General features: G+C 28.8%; 1 protein-coding gene across 1 annotated transcript in view; it reads right to left on the bottom strand.

Annotated features, from left to right (window-relative positions):
- Nucleotides 1-273: 273 nt before the first annotated feature.
- Nucleotides 274-11,443, bottom strand: part of LOC113389441 (WW domain-containing adapter protein with coiled-coil homolog) — a 24,115-nt gene continuing 12,945 nt past the window's right edge. Inside the window, exons 2-11 of the mRNA XM_026626474.1 lie at nucleotides 9,583-9,711; nucleotides 8,774-8,929; nucleotides 6,882-7,301; nucleotides 6,654-6,779; nucleotides 4,856-4,972; nucleotides 4,559-4,702; nucleotides 2,688-2,870; nucleotides 2,162-2,361; nucleotides 906-1,033; nucleotides 274-494 (exon numbers count right to left, since the gene is read on the bottom strand). Of these exons, the coding sequence (XP_026482259.1) occupies nucleotides 410-494; nucleotides 906-1,033; nucleotides 2,162-2,361; nucleotides 2,688-2,870; nucleotides 4,559-4,702; nucleotides 4,856-4,972; nucleotides 6,654-6,779; nucleotides 6,882-7,301; nucleotides 8,774-8,929; nucleotides 9,583-9,711 (1,688 nt within the window). The 3' untranslated portion in view covers nucleotides 274-409. The remainder of the gene's footprint in view (nucleotides 495-905; nucleotides 1,034-2,161; nucleotides 2,362-2,687; nucleotides 2,871-4,558; nucleotides 4,703-4,855; nucleotides 4,973-6,653; nucleotides 6,780-6,881; nucleotides 7,302-8,773; nucleotides 8,930-9,582; nucleotides 9,712-11,443) is intronic.

The following is an 11,443-nucleotide window of genomic DNA, read 5'->3' as shown; positions in this document are numbered from 1 at the left end:
AAAAACAGAAAGTGTTTTGGACAAATCAAATATTAACTGAACATTATTTTATTATTATTATTTTTTAGACAACTTCCAATAAAAAAACATTCACATATTACACTTCCACCATCGATTTTACATCTCTAAACGCTGTCCAAATTAAAAGGAACACCAGAAACAAACACATCACTTTTTGTTTTAGATCTAACTATATTAAAAAGTGGGAAATGATGCACACCATTATCTCCATTTGGGTTTTAAGTTTAGCTAATAATTGATGATAGTCCATAAGAACAATAAAATTATTTATGTTTTGTATATATTTTTTTTGTCAATTTTATTTATTTTTTTTCATTTATTTATCCTAATATTTTTACTTTTATTTATATAACCTTAATAGAAAAATTAAAACATCTGTGCACAATCACTACAAGTCTTCAGACATTTTGGAGAAAGAGTTCTGCGACTTTAGGTCCTCGAGTCTTTGAATTTGTTGCCTCAAATACATCAATCTGAAAATAATAATTGTATGCATTAATTATTAGCTTGCAAAATAATCCATATTAGACATTTGATATAAATTATCAAAGAATATGGTATTTATTCGAGACTTAAATAATAGACTACAAATATAAATATATTTTTTAATGGAGGTCCTTTGAATGGAAGATTTTTATTTTTTTCATATACCTTTATACTCAGCACCAGTTTTATTTACTCCCGAAGAAGAACTTTGTTTACGCGAAAAAATCCGTTTTGCTACTTTTATGTTTCAAGTCATTCTGAATCTAATGAAACACTTTTGATTTTATGTACTTTTTTTCACAGCAAAATTATTGACATTGAAAAAAAATCACTTCAAACAGAAATGAGCAACACATATTGAATAAGGTGAATAGATAATATAGAAAATTAAAAAATACCTTTGATCTTGTAAAGTGGCTTGAATTTCTGTAAGTCTAACTATACTTCTAGCTATTTTAAGATCAGCAGATACCCTTGTGCATTGGATATTACCCATAGTCAGTGACTCTTCTGTAAATTTATTAGCCTGAAAAAAAAAATGAGGTTCATCAAAAAATTTACATGAAATTAAAAATAAATTGATTTCATTCAAAAAGGCTGATAAAGATAGAAGAATAAAGATTATTAAAATGTATATGATCTGTTAGTAATTAGAATCATAATAGAAAATGTTAATTAACAATTTGATTAATTAAATAACGTACTTAAGAAAATTAAAGTAAAAAATCCATTTTTGTTATGTGACTAAAATAAGAAATCAATAATTGGAACATTACAGTACATTTTTAGTTGTTCTATTCTACATTATGTTAATGAAAACAATAAGCAAAATTGTTAACAATATGAGAAAAAATATATCATTATAATCGGATATTAATAATTCTCCAAGTACTCTATCATTAGACAAACGTCAAAGAAACTACTCATTTTCTCAAACTTTGATGAATTTTTAAAATTAAACTACTTTTCGTAAGGCCGAAATATTTCAGTAAGATCTATAAGACCATGATATATATCGCAAAAAAAAGTTCCATAAAAATCGGCTTAATTTTTTTTTCAACTAATTGCAAGAAAATGGATCAGTAGATTTTCACCTAAAACTGATCAGTAGCATTACCAACTAATATATTTCGAACAGTTTGAGTTTTCAAAATTGATTCGGTAGTATGAGCTTTAATGTGGACGAAAAGTTTAACATTTTTTCAAATAACAAAGAAACGTCTCGGCCGATCGTCGCACAAAACTAAGAAACGCTAGTCCTCATCGAGATACATCAAATGTCTTAAATTTTTGAAATCGCTCCAGCCGTTTTTGAGAAAACGTCGATATACGGCAAAAATCTGTTCACATACATATATAAAAATCAAAATAAAATGCTGATTGAACATAATGACCATCAACATGAAACAGATTTTTTTTAACACGTTCTTCGCGGACAGTACAAATTTCGACAAGGTACGAAAATTAAGTCATTTTATTTTTAAATTGGTTGCAAAATCGAAAATTTGATTAAATATCGTTTATAACGATATTCAGATTAATATAACAATTATACCCTGATAACTAAATACAATTTGTAGTAATTAAAAATAGAATAAAGCTCTCATTATTCTTATCTATAGCTCATTGAAATTGAAATAACTTTATTTCTTACCTGTTTTTCTAATACATCAGCAGGCCAGCCTTGAACATGCCCTAATAAATCTTGCCGACAGTGATTGGCTAAACCGGGAGTCAGATTTGGTCCTTGAGGTCGTAGAGCAGCTAATGCACTACCCATTCCGACCGCAGAACTTTGTGATAATCCCTGCAGAGAACTTAAATTGGGAACGCTATTTACGCTGGGGATTTCTGCTGTAAAATGAGAGTAAGAACTTATAATTTGTTTCTAATCTTTAAACAGCAGGGGATTCGCTTATATAAATTTATTAAAAATAATTTTTCTCAAAAAAATTAGAAATAATTCAGAAGTATTTTATACACTTTGAGCCACAAAAATTTTGATTGTGTGGCTGAAAATTAGGTAATACATAAAAAATCACTATTGATGATAATATAATGATGTTACTAAAGGGTGGTATCATCAAACAAGAAAAAGAAAAAACTGTATGAATAAACTACAGTTAATTTTAACATTAAATGTTGTTAATAGTTTTCTGTAAAATTTATTATAAACTTACTTTTTATTCTATCTAATGCATCTGGATTTTCTGAATGCGTCGGCGTAGGGGGACCATCTCCAATCACTCCAACATTTGTGTCAATTTTCAAACTTGTACATGCAGACTGCGATAAATTATTCTGCATGCCCTGCAGCATTTTTTGTGAGTTCATCTCGGGCTGATCAGTACTCTTGCTAGAAGCTGAAAAATGATGGAACAGTGATGTAGAATGAGCTCAAGCTTAAAAAATCTTAATTTCAAAAATGTATTATATATCTTATATACAATTCTTCTATAATGATGTATGTAAATATACTCCTCCTAAACGATTATTCGGATTTTGATAAATCGTTCTGAAGTTTGTTAAGCGATTTTTTTAGGCTGTACATGTCATTGTTTGAAAACTGTCATCTGCCAATAATTTCAATCAACTTATGAGCCTAGACAATATTAGAATATGTATAATAAATTCATGATTATAAATAATAAAATGGAATGAAATGGAGAATGAAATGAAATATCTACATTATTATTGCCAAAAAGCAGCTGAGATGTGACAGAAATTAAAATAATATAAGATACAGTATATGTATAGCAGAGTGAATGATACACATATGAACGGATTTGACAAATTAATTCACTTAAAATATGAAATTAAGTAATAATCAGGGCCGGTCCTACTTTGAATGCGACGCATGCGAAAAATATGAGCGCACGCTTTAAGGGGCGCCAATATCCCGATTTTTTTTTTTTTAAATATAATTCAAAAAATATATTTTTCTTACAACTTTCTCTAATATTTGCACAATATTAGAGATTATAATAATTTCACTTTAAAACAACAAATGGGAAAGTGAAGAAGAATACATACAACTCGACCATTACAATATCAATTAGCAGAAGTTTAAGATGCAATTTTGGATATCTTAAAAAATAAAAAATTATATTAAAATAATCCAACATGAAGTTCATAACAGTGTTATGTTATGGTTATGTTTAATAATAAAAAGCTAGCACTTATTTGCTCTCTATGATTTGGTCGATAAAATAAATCGCATAAAATGCCCACAATAAATAAGAAAATGTTTCAAAAACCAAATATTAATTGAAATAATTTTAATAATAAACTGTTAAAACAGGTAAAATAAAGGGAAGGCGCTAGAAAAAAAAATGGCATGCGGGTGCTGAGGACCCCATGAGCAAGCCTGGTAATAATTAAATACATTATTACTAAGAAAAATGTACTTTAGATATTGTAATTACTAAAGACCAGTTAAAATTTATTATTATTATTATTGAAATTTTATGGGCAACATTATTTAAGCAATTTTTTAGGTGAAAAAAATCCAAGGTAATATTGAACTTTTACTGTGGATACTATTTATTAACTTTTTCTAAATTTGTTATGCCGTTTAAAAAACTTCAATTTCCAATTTAGTATAGGAATTGAGACTCCCATAATTGATGTATATGCATTTTGTTGTAAAGACTAATAATTTAAAAACTGGAAATATTATTTTAAGGTAAACGGTGAATGTTAGTAAAGGATATTAAAAAATTGTAGACCTGGGTACAAGACAACATCTGTCCGGTCATCTTGTAATTTTATAATTATGATATTATTTGGAAGCAGTAGTAAAACTCTAAAAACCATATTTAAAAAATTATTTTTTACAGAATGTCATTAAACAGCATGTAATATATTTGTAGAAATAATAAAAACCCACACCAATTATTATTACTTGGGTGTAGCATATAAAAGTATGGTTAAAAAAATATTACTAATTCAGAAAATAATGAAAGAAAATGTACCATTAATTTGTGGTGGCAATTTATTCGGTGGCCCTGGCACGCTATTCATTTGATTGCTTGCATTAGATCCAGCCATCATGGTGGGTCCCATACTGCTTGAATTGGTGATTGTGAGGTTTTACTAAATGATCTTTGCACCGTGCTCGTTGTACAAGGCGTCGCGGGATGTGAAGATAATCTCGGTAGTACTGTAGTTATCATATTACCTGGCTGGCTTGTTCCTGCAAAATAATATATAAGATTGTGTTAGAAAATTGTATATAGTATTTAGCAAAAAAAAAAGTAATTCTGTCCTCTTAAAAAAATGCATGTTATTTAGCATGAAAACTAGTTATTTAATAAAGTACACCAAGTAGGTGAATAAAAAAAGTCACCATCATTTGCTGGATTTCCACAATGCCTGTTTGAAGGAGTCCCTAAATGGCCATAGGAAGCTTCAGATGTAGGCGTGCTGTCACCTGGTGAAATGTCCATATCTTGTGTATTATCGCCTTGAAATAATTTTCCAAAATTATATTTATGAACAAATAAATTACTTGTAATGATTAAGAAAATATATACGAGGTGTGTTCAAAAAGTACCCGGAATTACTAATAATTAAATTTCGCGGGTCTGGAGTGTCTGATTGTCAAAATTTTTTTTTTATTGTGTTGGTATACATGCCCCTAAAGTATGATGAAATTTTCAGCTATATTCACTGTTTACTTTGTCTGTGGTAGTCGCTAAGGTTCGACGTGTTTTTCTGAGCTCGGCGATTTTTACAATGGAAGAATTGAAAAGTCAAAGAATTTGTATTAAATTTTGCGTAAAAAATGAAATAAAGTGTTGCAAAGTGCAAAAATTCACCAGATATGGCTCCGTGTGACTTTTTCCTATTCCCAAAGTTGAAGAGACCCATGAAAGGACGGCGGTTTTCCTCGATTGAAGAAATAAAGGCCGAATCGCTGAGAGTGCTCAAGGACATATCAAAAAGTGAATATCAAGGGTGCTTCGAAAATTGGAAAAAACGCTGGCATAAGTGTATTATATCTGGGGGGGACTACTTTGAAGGGGACCACATTAATGTAGACGAATAAATAAATATTTTTTTGAAAAAACGAAAATTCCGGGTACTTTTTGAACAGACCTCGTATATATATATATATATATATATATAATATATATATATTTTAATTTCAATAATTATTACAACTGTTAAATTATTAACATCTAGTAATATTGATAAATAATAACATAAATTTAAATAAATAAAAGTGCAAAGGATAAAATTTACATAAAAATAATATCCGTAATATGATTTGATATAGAATATAAGCAAATAATAATAAAAATAAAATTAATAAATAATATAAATAAAATTTCTGAATAATAAAATAATACTAGAAAAATAATAAAATATAACAAAATAACAATAATAGAAAAAGTAAGAAAATATAATTACAAATGTAATCACCTAGCTATTATAAATTAAGGTGGTATTCTAGGCATGAATTTTAAGTCATTTTTAAATCATGAAAAACAAACAGGCAATCAATTTTTATACTATGATCCTTATTACAATTTTTTTTATTAACGTTTATTAACGTTTTATAACGTATTATCAAAAAAAATTAAAACAAAAGAGTTAATAATTTGAAAACTAGCAGTGGTTGATGTGGAAATTTTCAAAAGGTTGACTCGTGACAATGCCCACGATTGCAACCTTCCTAGTTGAACAAATATTAAAAATAGTCAATCTGTCAAAATTCAAGGGGATGAGTATACGTCTGAGAGAAGTCTATGAGACAGATTCTCTGAAAATTTCAAATAAATTGGTCCAGTAAAACTACGAAATCGTGGGCACCGTATTGAAAAAGACAATTTTGAGAAAAACACATTTAAAGTTTTGCAAAAGGAAGGAAACAGAAGAGATCAATCACGGTCATGGTCAAACAGCTGAATCTCTGTGAAATTAATCTAATTTCTTTAAAATCCTCTCATACACATATTCTTAAATATGTTAACCATTGAAAATATAACAAATAAGATCAACTATTTTTCAGAATTTCTACTCTGGAGTATCTCCTTAAGTTACAGAGATTATTTTAGAATATCATTTTCCACCTACAATTTATAATTGTCCAAAAATTCCAGCATTAGTAATCCACTTAGAAATACGTATTGTAAAATTACCTTCAGTTTTTCTTCGAGAATCTGGTACATCTGTAGAGCACCAACTGCCTCGGGACCTGCTAACCAGGCCTGCTTCGCCGCGACTAATACATTCACGTAAACGCGCGCTGGAATGTTTGTCATGAGCTGAAAAAAATTAAACAAGAACACATTAAGATGAAACTTCAATTGAAAAGTAAAGATAAAAGGAAGTAATTGTAATAAACTTATTAAGTGTATTACACCCACCGTTCCGGATACTGCCTGCATTGCTGTACCTTGCCTCACGATCATCTCGATGGTCCTTGCTGGTGCTGTTAGTTCTTTGACTACCTCCTGGTACACCTCCTCCTAAGCTTGGACCTCTATCTCTATCTCTCTCCCTTTCCCTATCCCTTTCTCTGTCCCTTTCCCTATCGCGCTCATTCCTTTCTGACCTATCTCTGTCTCTATCTCTATCCCTTTCCCTCTCTCGCTCCCGCTCTCGGTCCCTTTCTCTTTCTCGCTCCCGCTCTCTTTCCCTTTCGCGTTCTCTTTCTCTATCGCGATCCCGTTCTCTTTCCCGCTCTCGCTCTCTATCGCGATCTCGCTCACAAGGGCGCTCTATCCATTCGCGCGGCTTCTCCCATTGGGATACTTCTGTTTTACAATTATAGTAATACTTTTTACCTGTAACAGAACAATGATCATGAAATCATAAATGTCCTAACTTTTAATGCTTTCTTATGAAGAAAAAATGTATATAATTGAAACATAAATTCTATATATCATAGTCATAATACTAGTGCTGCCTATGAAGGCTTAAAATTTTAATTCAGTGTAATTTCCATTACAGATATCATTAGGGACCATGTATGAAATTAGAGTAAAAAAAAATGTTGAGAAAAAAAGATGACAAAAGGCTCCATAAAAAGGATGACTGGCCTTAGTATTTTTCATAAAAACTTTGAAATAAAATATAAATTGTGCACCCATAACCTCACTTTACGACGGTGTTCAATTTTGAATTTTCAGTTTTCGCGCCATATCTCAATTTATACTAATTTTCACTTGGTCATTAGATTGTCAATGTTGCATTGTATTAGCTTCAAACATTTTTGTTTTTTAATTTTCTGATATTGGAAGAGACTGACAAATAATTGTTAACCTGGTACAACTAAGATTTTTTCCATAATAAACAAGATTTCAACTGGAATTACAATCTTCTAATGAAGCAGGTGTCAAATAAAATCTCTGCAAGCAAATGTTCAAAGTGATGTGTTTGTAAAAATACCTGTCCAGCAAATAATGGACAAATTTTAGTAAAATAGCAGTAAATTATGACAAAAAAAAACAATCCAGACAATGGAAAGGCTTTTAAAGCATCCCAGGCAGTAGCAACAAATATCAATTGCTAGAAGGGCATTTATTTTACATGGTAAAAAAGCTGCCCTGCCAATAATGGATCAGTTTTAGTAAAATAGTAGCCAATTATGACAAAAAAATGATCCTGGCAATGGAAGGGCTTTTAAAGCATCCCAGACAGTAGCAACAAATATCAATTGCTAGAAGGACATTTATTTTACTCGGTAAAAAAGGTGCCTGCAATAATGGATCAATAATTTTAGTAAAATAGTAGCCAATTATGACAAAAAAATGATCCTGGCAATGGAAGGGCTTTTAAAGCATCCCAGATAGTAGCAACAAATATCAATTACTACAAAGACATTTATTTTACTAGGGGAAAAAAACCTGCCCAGCAAATAATGGATCAATCTTAGTAAAATAGCAGCAGCCACTTATGATAACTGCCACAGAATTAGTTATATTGTTTTACTGATGATCCATGTGAAAAAATATATATTATTTTTGTATTTTTTTAAAAAGAAGCATTTGAGACTGATCCACAATCTTTTATATGCTTTGTTAAAGAAAGAATTTTATTCACTTTTAATCTCTTCACAACGCAAAGTGAAGTATGGGCTTACTATTTTATTATTGTTAAACCATTTAAATATTCTTTAAATTTCGTAAACATAATAGAACATAACCATTAAACAAATTTAAAATAAAATGTTGCACATCACCTTGAAAGCTGAATAAAAATATGACAAACTTAGATAGCAAACTAAAAATCTAGCTTTATTTGTACAAATACACACCAGATGAACTGAGGTGCTCAGACCAGTCGCCAACCCTAATAACTCTCTCTCGGTCATCCAGAGGAGGCTGATTATTTTGTGTTCCGCTCGAATTCCCGCTGCTATTGCGCTGCATACCCTTATCTCCTAAACAACCTGCATTACTGGAACCTTTACCTAGAATTATGAAGTAGAGTCTTAATAAAACTAAATAATAATCCGGTTGTAATACACAAAACCACATTCAAAGACATCTAAAATTCTTCATTTAATTATTGAACATAGCATACTCTATATGATTAACATTTAATCTGTTATTAACAAGCAAAACTTCTTGGTGCAAAATTTGGAAAAGTTATTTGGTGCTATTATAATATTACAAAAACAATATGAACTAGTTATAAACATACTTAGTTGTATTTATAAATACATAAAGAAGCTTCTATTTGGGCTTTGTTGTTTTAAAGGGTATTTTAACTAAATAAAAAGGTTTTAAGTGCAAGATTTAATTTACTTTTTACATTCAATGGGGCTCCATAATGTAAAGTATATTAATCAACTCTTATTAATATTAATATTTTAATAACACTAAGAATTTCAAACTCTCCTAAGAATCAAAATAAACCTTTAGGTAATTAACAGCTAATTATGATTAGTTATTAAATTAGCTGTTAAAAAGCAAACTGATATTTATGACATAATTTTCAATACTGTACATAGGGTTCAAAAAATATGCTTAGAGTTTCCTCAGTAGAATTATATTTTAAGTAGAAATGTTACCAAATATTTACACTAATTTGATATAAAACAAAGCAGACTAATAAAATTACCAGAATTGCGGCCGGAACATTTAGATATTTTGTCTACTGAGCTCATACAATCCCCTCGATCATGGTTAGTCCTGTGTTCCAAATCCATACAGCGCTCTCGTCTTTTTTCCTTGGGAGAACGTGCACATTCTGTAAATAAATTCAGAGTAAATTATAATAGATGTATGAGATTTATATTAAAAGTTATACATGACTTGTGATAACTTAACATCATTCATAAGGAAATATATAATATACCTCAAACAAAAATTACAAAAGTTAAGACTGCTAATATATCACCAAAAAATTAAAGACAAATTTAACAAAGAGTATTAACAAGTGCGGGATATTAAATACAAATTTCAATAGATGAAAGGCTTTGCAACAAAAAATTTTGAATAAAAATCAATGCTACTAACTTTGAACCCAACTAAAAGAAAAATATTTAAAAAAATATATATAAAAAAAGTTAAAATAAGTCAAATATATTAAATAAATGCAATTAATCTAGTAATTTAATATGAATATAAAACTTGATAATGATATATAGGAATTATATTGATTTAAGAAGATATAAATAATGTTACATTTTGTTTAATTGATTGTTTAAATCAAACTTTGCAAACATCATGACTTCTATGCTAGAAGCCAAGTTAAAATCTTTTTTTCATTAATTACATATATATATATATATAATTATATATATATATATATACACATATAAAGTAAAATGAATTAAATGAGTATCTGTTGTTGTCATTTGACACTATCGATATTGATATTAACAAATATTCGATACAAAACATGATATCAAATACCTTCAAAATAAGACTCATTAGTTGATACATGATTTATCAAAATAAAAACAATTTCTGAATGACTTGTAATAGTAATCAATAATTGCTTGTGTATAAAATTATTGCTACTTTAAATTGTACTATATTCTTGTGCTTTTTGACCTTATTGTTACGGTGTATTTTGTTAAAACTTGTTATTAGGATGTATTACCAGTTCAGCTATGATTATAATTAATTACACCATTCAAGATCAGCGTACAGAAGCATCTCATTAGCTTGAGCTTTCATTGCTATTTATCACATAATTATTTATATATCGATGGCACAGAATAATGATTCTGTTATTAGCCTTAGATATAGTTCATATTTCGGTTTTTGCTGTTTATTTTTTGTTACAATGTCCAATATTAAAATTATAGTATGATATTCTTGGTACTTAATAGAATTAAGCTTGTTGCCGTTGATAAATATCAAAGGTTAATGTTAGGTTCAATAAAAATTTTAGATTATTCACAAAAAAATGTAAAATATTCCATCTTAATGCAAAACGTGGATCAAGTCTAATTATGATGACACAAATAAAATGTTTCCAATTGTTGGTGTAATTCATTTTACAAATTGAATGCAGAACACATTATTTTACATTCAATAATGAATTTATGTTAAACAAAAATAATTGTTAGAAATACTAATTGATAGAAATGTAAACTGTTAACATGAATTTTAGGTATTTTTGGTCATGTGTATTTCAATTTAAAAGTTTTCATATCTTAATAAAAAAAATAAAATGCCATTTTGCATTATAGGATAAAAATTGCAATGTTATTAAATCACAAAAATCTGCAATCAGAAAGCATTTCAGTGACAGTTATAAGAATTTGAATAAGATATTTGATTTGACAGATGTTATGTTCAAAATGTATATGACATATTATAAAACTGTACTAAATTGTTTATAGCAGACTTTAATAGAAAGACTGCATTAAAAAAACTAATCCAGGGGAAACTGACTTTCTTATTGCTAATTATGTGTATTATTATCTAAATGTTAAAAAATTTGAGGTAAACATTACTTAACCTCTAAA

Source organism: Ctenocephalides felis, unplaced genomic scaffold (genome assembly GCF_003426905.1).
Source record: "Ctenocephalides felis isolate EL2017-DRISC unplaced genomic scaffold, ASM342690v1 CF-g0.4_SCAFFOLD_03573, whole genome shotgun sequence".
In the NCBI taxonomy this organism is placed as follows: domain Eukaryota; kingdom Metazoa; phylum Arthropoda; class Insecta; order Siphonaptera; family Pulicidae; genus Ctenocephalides; species Ctenocephalides felis.
This window is presented reverse-complemented; position numbering and strand designations above follow the sequence as displayed.